At 33.5% G+C, this 13,257-nt stretch overlaps 2 protein-coding genes across 2 annotated transcripts; one reads left to right on the forward strand and one right to left on the reverse strand.

Annotated features, from left to right (window-relative positions):
* Positions 1-871: 871 nt before the first annotated feature.
* Positions 872-5,511, forward strand: LOC131621449 (ABC transporter F family member 1). Its single transcript, XM_058892502.1, has 6 exons — positions 872-1,004; positions 1,112-1,333; positions 2,869-2,942; positions 3,043-3,253; positions 3,345-3,579; positions 4,234-5,511. Exons 2-6 carry the CDS (start codon positions 1,130-1,132, stop codon positions 5,289-5,291), a joined length of 1,782 nt encoding a protein of 593 aa, XP_058748485.1. The 5' UTR covers positions 872-1,004; positions 1,112-1,129; the 3' UTR covers positions 5,292-5,511.
* A 5,912-nt stretch (positions 5,512-11,423) lies between these two features.
* Positions 11,424-11,970, reverse strand: LOC131621351 (indole-3-acetic acid-induced protein ARG7-like). The gene has a single exon (XM_058892392.1). It carries the CDS (start codon positions 11,889-11,891, stop codon positions 11,541-11,543), a length of 351 nt encoding a protein of 116 aa, XP_058748375.1. The 5' UTR covers positions 11,892-11,970; the 3' UTR covers positions 11,424-11,540.
* Between the last annotated feature and the right edge of the window lie 1,287 nt (positions 11,971-13,257).

The raw sequence follows: 13,257 nt of genomic DNA on the forward strand, positions 1-13,257 counted from the left end.
AGGTTCCTTATTATGGTTTTCCGAATCCACCCTCACTTATTCTTAGCTAATGACTGATACGCCCTCACTACTTCCAACTCTAATATTACTTTATTTTCTCTAATTAAATAATTCTAACTTAATCATTATAATTATTCTAAATTGTCCCATAATTCTCAAAACACCTCCAAACATCACATAAATCATAATTTCTCACCAAAATCACGTATCATCACAAAACTCCATAATTTAATTAATTAAATAAATACTCTAATTAATCCGGAGAGTTACAAATGTTCTCAGTAAAATAGAACAAAAGCATTTCAAGGTTGTGAAATTCCTTGTCGGATAAGTTTCGACCCGCGCGAAAGGCGTAACGATATGGGCACTGTCTCGGAGAGAGACTTGGTGAAATAAACATGTCTGCGAAAATGCAAACTACCTGCACCTGGACAGAAAGACCCTATGAAGCTTCATTGTTCCTTGGGATTGGCTTTGGGCTTTTCCTGCACGTCTTAGGTGGAAGGCAAAGAAGGCCCCCTTCCGGGGGGAATTCGAGCCATTAGTGAGATACCACTATGAAAGAGCTAGAATTCTAACCTTATGCCAAAGTACAAACCAAAGGACAGTCTCTGGTAGACAGTTTCTATAGGGCGTAGGCCTCCCAAAAGGTAACGAAGGCGTGCAAAGGTTTCCTCGAACAAAGACGGAGATTGGCCCTCGAGTATATATATATATATATATATATATACATATATATATATATATATATATATATATATATATATATATATATATATATATATATATATATATATATATATATATATATATATATATATATATTTTTTTTTAGTATTTTTTTTCCAACATCAAACGCACAAGAGACACGTGGAAGCTGACACTTCTATATATTCCAAACTTCACCTCTACAAACACGAAGAAATCTCTTAAAAATCTAAACCCCTGTTATTTCATCTCCACTTCACTAGATCCATTTCTTCTTCTTACGTACCCGATTCCAGGTTTGCATTTCATTTTTCTCTGAGATTTTTTTTCAGCTTTTTATCAAACGCGCGTTTTCAAATTTCTACTTGTTTCTCTGATAGAAACTGATTGTTTCCATGCACAGAGATTTCAGAGATTGAAAATGGTGTCTGAGGCAAGCAAGAAGAAGGCCGCCCAGAAGAAGGCCGCCGCTGCCGCTAAGAGAGGAGGCAAGGTTGCTGCTTCAGCGAAAACGGCTTCGGTGAAAGCGGTTGAGAGTGTTGCTAACGGAATTGGGGATATTCAGATATCTGATCGGACATGCACCGGCGTTCTCTGTTCTCATCCTCTTTCCAGAGATATTAGGGTGGGCAATAACTGATCATCGTGCAGTGCTGCTAATTAATTTAATTTTGATTGATTTATCTTAAATTGATTGCTACTGAAAAAGCTATTGTACAGTGTTTTGATTTTGTTGATTTGGTTGTTGTGTTTGATATGTTGAGGGAAAGTTGCATGTAGGGTTAGTTTAGTTCTTTGTAGAGTTAATAATTAAAAGTGATTAATGTAAATATCGAGCTTGAACAGTAAGATAATGAACAGAGTTTATGTAGAAGAGTGAAAGAATATGATTTAGGAAGAGTGAGACGATAAGAATGCACTTAGTGGTGCGGAATGGTTTTGTTACTTTGAAGTTTGATGTTCATGCATTTTGCCCTGTTTAGGGTAGTTTTATTTTGAAACAATCTGATTTTGATTATATTTAGGGTATGTTTAGATTGATGGAATGAGGCATAATGGGACGGTATGAAATGAAGTTCCATTGATTGGATCAATTAAAATTGGATGGAGCGGAATGAAATTGTATGGATTCCATTCCATTCCACCACTTACCATCATAATTCTTCTCCCCTGATTTTGGCGAAATGAAGAATTTGGAAATTTTCCTTGCTCCGTCATAAAATACCCAAACCCAAGCGATTGAATGGAATCTTCATTCTGCCCCATTCCCCTTTGTTCCTTTCCTTTCTGCTCAGCTCATTTCACAATGTCCAAACATACACTTTCTTTGAATTGATGGAATCGGATGGAGCGGAACCGTATGAAATGGAATGGAATGATATTCTGTTGTTTGGATCATTTAAAATCAGATGGAGCGGGGCAGAATGAAGTGATATGGATTTCATTCTATTCTATCACTTACCCTTGTATTTCTTCCCCTTTGATTTGGGAGGAATGAAAAACTTGTCTTGTTCCGTCTTAAATTTTCCAAACAATTGAATGGAATCTTCATTCCACTCCACTCTGTCATTTTATGATATTCAAACATAGCCATTCGTTTGATTATTTTGATTTAGACTCAACTAGTGAGTTTATGAGTTTAGTTTGATTATTTTTTTCTTGGCCTATCAATTGAAAGAGTATTCATGTCTTGGTTCTTTAATTGAAAATACTCTGGCTTACTTTTGCATATATATTGCATTGTACCTTTAAAAAAAGAAGATAAATGGATAATCTACCCAGAACCTTCATTAATTATTAATCCATATTTTCGAAAATTGGAGTAAACATTTTTAATTTAGATAGTCAGTAGTCTTACTTTTAAACTATTGTTCTTAGCATGGGTGCCCGCTTGTATTTGAACACCTAGCTGAGCAGTTGGGCCGGTAGCAATGACATTCTACCATGTAGCCCAGATCAAAATCTCGATTCTCCATTGTGAATGTACACCTACCTAGTACCTACTATGAATCCTTCAGAGGTAGGTGATATTTCAATATTGCGCAATAAGAAGGATATTTCTGCCATCTAATTACCAATACATTTAATTGTCCATGCATTTAAGATGATTAGTGTTGTATTGTATTGACCTTTGGTTTATGCTGAAATCTGAATATACAGATAGAATCTCTGTCAGTTACCTTCCATGGACATGATCTTATAGTTGATTCTGAATTGGAGCTAAATTATGGCAGGTTTGTCATTAATATTTACTTGTTCTGACTTCTGAATAGGATGCCATTGATTATAACTGTATATTTGTTGGTGATTGTGTTTTCTTTAAATTCCTTTCAGACGTTATGGTTTGCTTGGATTAAATGGTTGTGGGAAATCTACCCTACTGACAGCAATAGGGTTACGTGAACTTCCTATTCCTGAGCACATGGATATTTATCACCTTAGCCGGGAAATTGAAGCATCTGACATGTCTGCATTGGAGGCTGTCATTAGCTGTGATGAGGAAAGGTTGAGATTGGAGAAAGAAGCTGAAATTCTGGGTGCACAGGTATGTTTAAGTACTACGACATCTGAACTTTTTTGCTCAAAGATATTTTGCTTTTATAGATGACTCCATGCTTGATTAATTTCTGTTCCAGGATGATGGCGGTGGTGAAGCACTTGAACGAGTTTATGAGCGACTGGAAGCTATGGATGCATCAACTGCAGAAAAGCGTGCTGCTGAAATTTTATTTGGTCTTGGTTTCAACAAAGAAATGCAGGCAAAGAAGACACGTGATTTTTCTGGTGGATGGAGAATGAGGATTGCTTTAGCACGAGCCCTATTTATGAACCCAACCATTCTTCTTCTTGATGAACCAACCAATCACCTTGGTATCCCACCTCTCTGAAATAATTAACTCTTTATTTGCAACTGAATTGGCATTATTACCTTGTCATGTTTTGTGCATTGATTTCCATTTGACGATTTTCTTCATGAGCTCACTTGTCATTTTGAATTGAAGCTCCTAAGGATTCTTTATATGTTGTTTCAATTATGCCTATCAAATAGAAGACCTGGATATATTGAGTCCTAGTTCTAGTTTGTCTGTTGGGTAGGCCTCTAGATAGTTCTGAGTATAGTTTTCTTGGTGTCTGCTTTGATAAAGCATTCGGTAGGATTTCATCTAAACCGGAGAATATATATTGACATCATGGCTGTTTTGTGAATGCTATATCCATTTACTTGCATCTTGTAATTCTTTGATCATTTCTTGTATTGTATCTCTGCTTTCTACATTACCATGTTACTTTATGGGTGTGACATTTTTCCTAAGACTACTGATTTAATATTAACTTGGGTAGTAATGGGTGTCACTTTTTTAGTTATGCTTTCATATGAAATTCAATATATTTTCTTTCTCTGTTTCGCTCCGTTAGCTGTGCGATTTTTTTGCTATTAATTTTTATACCATCTGTTCTTTTGTTCTAACTTTTGATCTTAGATTATGGTTGCATTCATATTTACTCTTTTGAAAATGTTTGCAGATTTGGAAGCATGTGTGTGGCTGGAGGAGAATTTGAAGAAATTTGACCGAATTCTGGTTGTGATTTCACACTCCCAGGATTTCCTTAATGGTGTCTGCACAAATATCATCCACATGCAGAGCAAAAAGCTGAAGTTCTATACTGGTAATTATGATCAATATGTTCAGACTCGTGCTGAACTGGAAGAGAACCAGATGAAGCAGTATAGATGGGAGCAGGAGCAGATCGCCTCAATGAAGGAATACATTGCTCGATTTGGCCATGGATCAGCAAAACTAGCTCGGCAAGCTCAGAGTAAAGAGAAGACTCTTGCAAAAATGGAGCGCGGTGGACTTACAGAGAAGGTGGTAAGAGACAAAATTTTAGTTTTTCGCTTCGTTGATGTGGGAAAACTCCCCCCACCTGTTCTCCAGTTTGTGGAGGTGACATTTGGTTACACTCCGGATAATCTCATCTACAAGAGCATTGACTTTGGGGTCGACTTAGACTCCAGAATTGCTTTGGTTGGACCCAATGGAGCTGGAAAGAGCACATTCCTTAAACTCATAACTGGTGATTTGGTTCCCTTAGATGGCATGGTTCGTCGCCATAACCACCTTCGCATTGCACAATTTCACCAGCACTTGACTGAAAAGCTAGACCTGGAACTGTCTGCCCTTCAATTTATGATTAAAGAGTACCCTGGAAATGAAGAAGAGAGGATGAGAGCAGCCATTGGGAAATTCGGATTGTCAGGTAAAGCACAGGTAATGCCTATGAGAAACTTATCCGACGGACAGAGGAGTCGCGTGATCTTTGCGTGGTTAGCCTATAGACAACCCCACTTGCTCCTCTTAGATGAGCCAACCAATCATTTAGATATCGAGACAATCGACTCTTTAGCCGAGGCACTGAATGAATGGGATGGTGGCCTGGTACTTGTTAGTCATGATTTTAGGCTCATAAATCAGGTGGCTCATGAGATATGGGTCTGTGCTGATCAAACAGTGACCAGATGGGAAGGTGACATTATGGATTTCAAGCAGCATTTAAAGGCAAAGGCAGGTTTAGCTGACTGAAAAAATAGTGTCTGATACAGTATTGTCCAATATGTCACTACATCTGAAATATGTGTTGGTATTTCAATGTCTGTGGTGCTTATCAATTTGGTTGCTTGGATGCTGACCAACTTAATATATGGATAATGGAATGGTAGATGTTATGTTATACATTTTTGTTGATCTACTAGTTGTACACGACTTGTTTTATGAGATGATATGTTGTGATGACTTGTTTTATGAGATGATATGTTCTGATGTTAACGAATAGTCAATTTTCTTTACTATTCTTCTCATTATAATGAGACAAACCTGAATGGAGAAAAGTAATATTATTATTATTAACTTAGTTTATACAAAGGTTTGCAACTTTATATAGGATAGTGGACTAACAGAACTACCTAGTGAGAATTACTACATAATAGGGAGAAATAATACCTATAATAACTCTTTAACAAACTAAAATTAAGTAGCATTTAAATAAAATAGAAAAATAATGGCAAAGTCATAAAAGATTATTAGCAATGTGGATTGCACTTATATTGTCATAAAATATTGAGATGGGCTGCTTGTGTTGGGATGTCCAGGTCTGTCAGCGGCCATTATCAACAAATAAATTCAGCCTCGAATGAGGATTTTGAGACAATATGTTGTTTCTTACTTTTTTTTTTTTTTTTTTATTATTATTTTTTTATAGCTGATTAGAGAGGAATCTAAATAAAAGCAAAATTTATCAGAACTGATTAGAGAGGAATCTAAATAAAAACTAAATTTAGCAGAAGTTTGTTATGGTGAGGTTGGAATTCTTTTTGAACAGAAGTTCAGGAAAGGTAAAGGTATTCGCGGATTGGTTAGATTCGGTTTTAAAAGAATTTGATGTTTAAACCGATTAGAAATACACATATTGGTTTGGGATATACGGATTAGTTGGTATTGAATTTGTAAAAAAAAATCGATAAAGTCTGAACCGAATTAAGAAATAACGGGTTTGTTTGGTTTAGATTACTTCGGTTACATTAAAAAAGTGCAAAAATATTTTAATAAAATAATTTACGAAAATTAATTTTTATAATACTTTAAAATAAAAAATTATAGTAGTGTTCAATTATAAACACTAGATAAACAATATTTTCATATTAGATAAAAAAATATGTACGTGAAAAAATATCCAACAGGATTTTGAATTATGGTAATGAAGGTGGTTTTTAGCTTTATCTCGGTTAGCACAATATATTAGCATTTTTTAATAACAAATTAAAATCAAATTGTATAACATATAGTATCCATAAACTGACACTTCAATATTTTTTTTTTTTAAGTTGAATGTTTAGTATTAGTGTTTATGACAATGATGATATGAGTTATGAAAATTGATTATGGTTGGTTCAAGTAGACGGGATTGTGGCTAGAATATTGGAAATTCGATGTCCGAATCAATTATCATTGAATTTCATTGGTACAGAACTAAAAAATTACTTAATCCAAACCTATGATTTGGTTGAATTTTAGTTTGGTTCAGATTTTTCCGAACCACTAAACATCCATAAGAGTAGGTCCTGCTTTGAGGTATCACAGTACCCTAAAGGCTAATTTCAAGTGCAAGTCAGTTGATTTGGGTAGGTGTTGGCTCAATCTGCACAGAAAAGTTTATGCTAAGGCGTGAGTAAGTTAAGTAAAGAAGTTTACCAATTTGGCTACGAAAATTGTAGGAATCGGAAGTAAAACATCAACATTAGATGTAAACAGATTGGGCATGGGAAGATGGATTGTCCAAATAGAAAGCAGGGTTCATCCAATTCTGCAAATGTAGTTTAAACCGATGATTCATGCAATGAAGCAGATATATTGTGTGTTTTATCCAGCAAGTGCATAAATGCGTAGATTCTTGACTCTGGTTGTTCTTACCACATGACTTCGCACTGGGAATAGTTCACAACATTCATGTGAGATAATTTTGAATTTGTTTATCTAGGTTATGATAAAGCATGTATCATTGGAATGATACAAATTAAATTTTCCATGGACGATGGTGGCGTGAGAACAATGAACGAAGTCATATATATTCTAAAATTGATGAAGAACTTGATTTTCCTAGGTACTCTACAGGAAAATGGTTTTTCCTACAGGCCTGATAGACATAGAAACATTATGAAGGTTTATAAGGATGCATTGATTGTGATGAGAGCAAGGAGGATTGCACGTAATATCTATAAATTATTGGAGAACACTGTTGTACGTGATGATGCATCAGTAGAGTTTGATAATGATGCAATCAAACTCTGGCATATGTGTCTGGGTCATCTAAGTGAGTGTGGGATGATGAAACATCATATGAGAAATCTATTGAAAGGTGTTCGAAGTTGCAAGTTGGAATTGTGCAAATATTGTATATTTAGGAAATAGCGTCATGTTTTGTTCACCACCGGGAAGCACAAAACAAATGGAATTTTAGACTATGTCATTTTAACGTTGGGGACCTACCAAAGAGGTTTCCATGGGTGGTTTAAGGTATTTTGTGACTTTGACAAATGATTTTTCTTGAAAGGTTTATGTGTATTTCTTGAAACATAAATCCAAAGTCTTTACCAAATTCAAGTTACAGAAGGTAAAGGTATAGAATCAGACAGGTAGAAAAATCAAGTATTTGAGGTCAGATAATTGGTCAGAATACATTAATTTAAAATTCAAAAGTTTATGTGAAGTACACGGTATTGAAAGATATTTTTTCAGTTTGTAAGATACTATAACAAAATGGTATGACAGAGAGAACGAATAGGTCTTTAACTAAAATGGCAAGATGTCTTTTGTTAAACGGTGGACTATCAAAAGATTTCTAGACAAAAGCAATTAACATGGCGTGTTATCTTATCAACAAATCACCACAGACTTCATTGGAGGGAATGGTTGCAGAGGAGGTATGGACAAGTAATCCTACTAACTTTGACAATTTAAGGATTTTGGGTGTCCAGCTTATATGCATATATTTAATGAAAATCGATTCAAACTTGATCCAAAGTCGAAGAAGAATGTCTTCGTCGGTTATGCAAAAGGTGTGAAAGGATTCAAGTTATGAGATTCGATTAAAAATAATATGGTAATCAATAAAGATGTTGTTTTTTATGAGCAATTAATGTTGAAGCAGTTAGTTGTAATAGATGTACCAACATCTGAAGAAGAAACTTCCATCAAACAGGTGGTTCAGGTAGATGTTGATCTGCCACCAGTGAATAATTTACAGGTAGTTCCTGAACAACAAGAGGAACCACGCTCTAATATTGAAACAGACCATGAATATGAAGTTTCAGGTGGAGTACAAGATTATATTATTGTATTTGACATAGAGTACCGTTCAATTAAGCCACCAGAATGATATGGGTATGAAGACTTGGCAGCCTATGCACTTCTTACTAGTTTTAGAAACCTTTCTACTTTTTGAGAGGCTATAGCTAACCAGGATAAAGATAAATGATGAGTGCAATAATGGATGGGATGGATTCCTTGAAGAAAAATCAGACATGAGAACTTGTCCAACTTCCTAAGAAAAAGGGCGCGGTTGTAAGTAGGTGTTCAAGAGAAAACCAACAGTAATAGAAAAAGAATGAGAAAATTTTAAAGCTCGTCTTATAGCAAAAGGATACTCATAAAAAAATGGATTGATTATGATGGAATTTTTTCGGCAGTCGTCATACATACTTCTAGTAGGGTAGTATTTGCCTTGGTAGCTAGTCTAGACATGCAATTAGAGCAGATGGATGTGAAGACAACAATTCTTCATGATAATATAGATGAGCAAATTTAAATGGAGCAGCCAGAGGGGTTTAGTGTTACTCGACAAGGTAGACTAATTTGTAAATTAAAGAGGTCTTTGTATGATTTAAAGTAGTCTTCAAGGCAATGGTACAAGTTCTTTGATTCGTACATGCTTAAGATTGACTATATGAGGAGGGAGTATGGTTTTTGTGTTTTTGTTAGAAGCCTTGATGATGGCTCTTTTATTTTTCTGTTATTCTAAGTTGATGATATGTTGATTGTTGCTACTCATTTACATGATGTAAATTGAAAATCATGTTGGGGAAGGAGTTTGACATGAAAAACTTAGATGTTGCTAAAACGATTCTTGGTATGGAAATTCAATGGGATATAAGTGCTTAAATATTATAGCTCTCTCAGAAAAGCTATGTTTAAAAGATGTTAGACAACTTTAGCATAAGTATATTGAAAGTTGTGAGTACTCCATTATCGAATCTCTTTAAGCTTTTATTGGATTAATGTCCAATGATAGATGTGGAAGTTGAGTATATGTCAAATGTCCCTTATGCCAGTGTTGCTTGTTGTTTAATGTATGTTATGATATGCACTAGACTAGATTTGGCACAAGCTATAAGTCAAGTCTGTAAGTTTATGTCCAAACCAGGAAGGCATCATTGGGAGCCAATCAAGTGTATTTTTCAGGTACCTGAAGGGTACAATAAGTTATGGTATCATGTTTAGCTGTGAACAGGGTGATCCTTCAATCGTAGGATATGTTGATTTAGATTACGCTAGTGATATGGATGATAGGAGGTCTATAACATGGTATGTATTTACTTTAGCAGGAGGACCTATTTGTTGAAAATCTTCGGTTCAATATATAGTGGCCATGTCGACAACTAAAGCAGAATACATGACGGAGGGCGAAGCTGTCAAAGAAGCCTTATGACTTACAAGATTTGTGAGAGAATTAGGTATTGAGCATGGTGGAGTTCAGTTGCACTGTGATAGTCTAAATTTCATTTATTTGGCAGATAATCAGGTGTATCATGTCTGGACCAAACATATTGATGTGAGGTTTCACAAGATCAGAGAGTTACTTGCATTTGAATAGAAATTACTTGAAAATGTTCATACTTCAGATAATGCAGCTGATATGTTGACCAAGCCAGTCATTACAAGTTTAGGCATTGTTTGGACTTGTTACATGTTTCTCAGTATTAAGCGGTATCTGTACCTTCCCAGATTTTAAAATGAATCGTTATGCATTAAGTCTTCATAGGGATTTGATATTCGCCAAGGTGGAGATTGTTGAGTAGGGCTCATATTGTTGAGATAATTATGAATTATTGAGATAATTATGGGTTGTTGAGAGTATAACTCATATTATTGAGATAATTATGGGTTGTTGAGATGACTATGGGTTGTTGAGATAATTATGGGTAGAGATAATTGTTTGTTGAGGAAAACTAGGTAACAGAGTTTTAGATAAATTAAACCCTAGTATTATATATATGACTTGTAATTGTAACATTGTAATCCAATCAATTTACAATACAAAAATAAAGGAAACTATAGTTACTCTAAAGTTACAGAGGTATGCACTGTTGCCCAAAATGTGTTATTAAAGATCGATCACGCCCGTTGTCTCTTACTTTTTGTTAATCTTTAATCTTCTATACTAGTTGTTGTTCTAACAACTGGTATCAGAGCTCTGGTTGGCTCGGTGGGGATCGGAAGTAGATCCTAGTGTGGATCAAGGCTAGTGATGTCGGTGACTCACACTTGCATAAGAGATTGTTGGGTTTCAAATGTGAAAGTGCTAAAATTCCACATCGACAAAAATAGAGAAAATGTTGGATTTATAAGGGAAGTGATTCATACCTCCATTGCCTTAAAACTTTTAGTGGATATGTGATATCGATGTCTCTTGAATCTCCAACGTTTGACCTATGAACACTTCCTAACCACGCTCCCCAGACTTCTCAACAAAAACAATCAGGTGTAAGTAGGTTTATTGACCATCTATATAATTTTATAAGTTTATTCTTAGAAGAGAGAAATAATTAATATGTATACAAGTGTATTTATTATAGATTGTAGAAAAATATGTAATATAATTAAGGAAATGTTTGAAGAAAAAAAATAATTAATACACTTTAGAAATTAAAGAAAGTCTTATAAAAAAGGACAAGAAAAAAAAACTAAAGAGGGACTTATAATTAAAAACGGAGGTATAATTATAAAGTTAATATGGTAGTAGCAAACATAACTTGCTTAGTTTTTCAATCATTTAGATGGAAAAAGATAGGCCAAAAAGTGCAATTCATTATAATCTATCTACACTTCAAGCAACATACAACAAGCCATATATAAAAGATAGACTCTAATTCCTGTAAGCACTCTTCATCATTAACTATTGTATTTCATTTGGATTAAACTAAAACAACTTAATCTCACTTTAATATAAATCTAACATACTTCCTATAACATATATATATGCATCTTATTATTTAATTATCAATAGTTTTGAAAAACCATAGAATTATGACAAGAATCCTCATGTAGTAGCATCTTGTGAAGCTCACTAGGCTTGCAAGGAATGGTTAGTGCACCTTCATGATCAAAACCATACTCTTCTTCTGCTTGCTCCAAAAGCCTCACAAAAATTGGATTTGTTAAACAACTCAATGGAAGCACAAATCTCTCTGATTCTTGTTCTTTCATACCTTCAGCTATAACAGCAAAATGTCCCTCTTTTACATCCTCTGGCACATAGGTTGATGATGATTTGTTTCTCACTAGCAATAGCCTCTTTTGTAGCTTCTCAATGAGCTTCACAATGCTACCTCTACTCTTCTTTTTGGCCATGACAATGCAAAAGTGTTTTCTTAATGAATTTTGAATAGAATTTGTTTGAGAGCTAGATTTGGTTGAATGTTTGAGCTATTTACCATATACTTATATAATAATATAATGTGCACACACTTGTAATGGTGTGATCACATTCAAGGGTGATAGATAAGGTTATTTGGAGTGTATATAACTCAATATAAATAATGCTACTTTTATCTTTAATTATAAGTTTCTTTAGAAAGGGAAAAATATATCTAAATGAGTTTCATTTTAAATTGTTAATACATTTAATATGTTTTTTCTATATAATATATACTTTTTAAATAAATAAAAAATATATTTTTAATACTACTATATGAATTAGGAGAGTTATCCCTTCCCAAATTTTTGTTTATGAAAAATTTAACCATAATTTAAACAGTATTTTTCTTGTACTGCGTGTATAGTTAAATCATCAAATAATTTTGATTTTGTTGATTCTATTAACCTATGATCTTTATTTTGTGCATGTGATGTGAGATTGATTTTGTGTTTTTTAGTTTCTTTGAGACATGTTTAGTTGTTGTCGGTCATTAATCCATATTTTTGTTGTATACTTAGATTCTATGTCCCATTTTTTATACATTTTGCGTTAGATTAGACGTTTCAATATAATTTGGCTTGTTTATATATATAAAGGTAAACTCTTTTTTTCTTTTTGAAACATAAGGTAGACTCTTTTTAAATATATTGTTTTGTACAATTTCTCCTTTCAAAGAGAAGATAAATAAAAAATATATAATATATCAGGTCAAAAAGAACTAAACATAAATTGTACTGCCGACAACATGGTTAATAACAATTTTTTTTAACACTGAGACTATATAAAATTCATTATCTTAATATATTGAAACAGAAATTATTTATGATAATATATCTTCTTTTTTTAAATGTTGATTTTCAAGTACCACATTAAATATTATCAAAAAAATATAAATAAAAGTTGTTGGAGATTAAATCTTGTATAATATGATAGAGTCATGTAATTCTACTATAACATATTTCATTAAACTTTTTCTCTATTATTAAAAAATTGGGATTTTTTTTTCAAAAGCTGTGAATTTGCAAATACTAATAATTTATTTATATTAATATATAAATATAATAAAAATTATTGTCAAATATTAATTTTTGAATAAATAATTTAAATTATTTAACTTAATTAACACATATGAATTATATTACTCTAACAAAAATAACTAAACAAAATATATTGTTGCATTGTAGTAATGATTTAGTTGGAAACTTCTTACTGATTTAGTAGAGCTTATGGTATTGTGAGGTATCGCATTTAATCTTCTATTTAGAAAGAGATTAAAGAGGAATACCCTACTGTGTTGGA

Source organism: Vicia villosa, unplaced genomic scaffold (assembly GCF_029867415.1).
Source record: "Vicia villosa cultivar HV-30 ecotype Madison, WI unplaced genomic scaffold, Vvil1.0 ctg.000004F_1_1_1, whole genome shotgun sequence".
NCBI lineage: Eukaryota > Viridiplantae > Streptophyta > Magnoliopsida > Fabales > Fabaceae > Vicia > Vicia villosa.

Excerpts from the sequence above, each read along its gene's own strand:
- LOC131621449 (XM_058892502.1), top strand. The coding sequence starts at position 1,130 with ATGGTGTCTGAGGCAAGCAAGAAGAAGGCCGCCCAGAAGAAGGCCGCC. Across the intron at positions 1,334-2,868 it reads CTCTTTCCAGAGATATTAGG|ATAGAATCTCTGTCAGTTAC; the intron begins GTGGGCAATAAC and ends CTGAATATACAG. Across the intron at positions 3,580-4,233 it reads TGAACCAACCAATCACCTTG|ATTTGGAAGCATGTGTGTGG; the intron begins GTATCCCACCTC and ends AAATGTTTGCAG.
- LOC131621351 (XM_058892392.1), bottom strand. The coding sequence starts at position 11,891 with ATGGCCAAAAAGAAGAGTAGAGGTAGCATTGTGAAGCTCATTGAGAAG.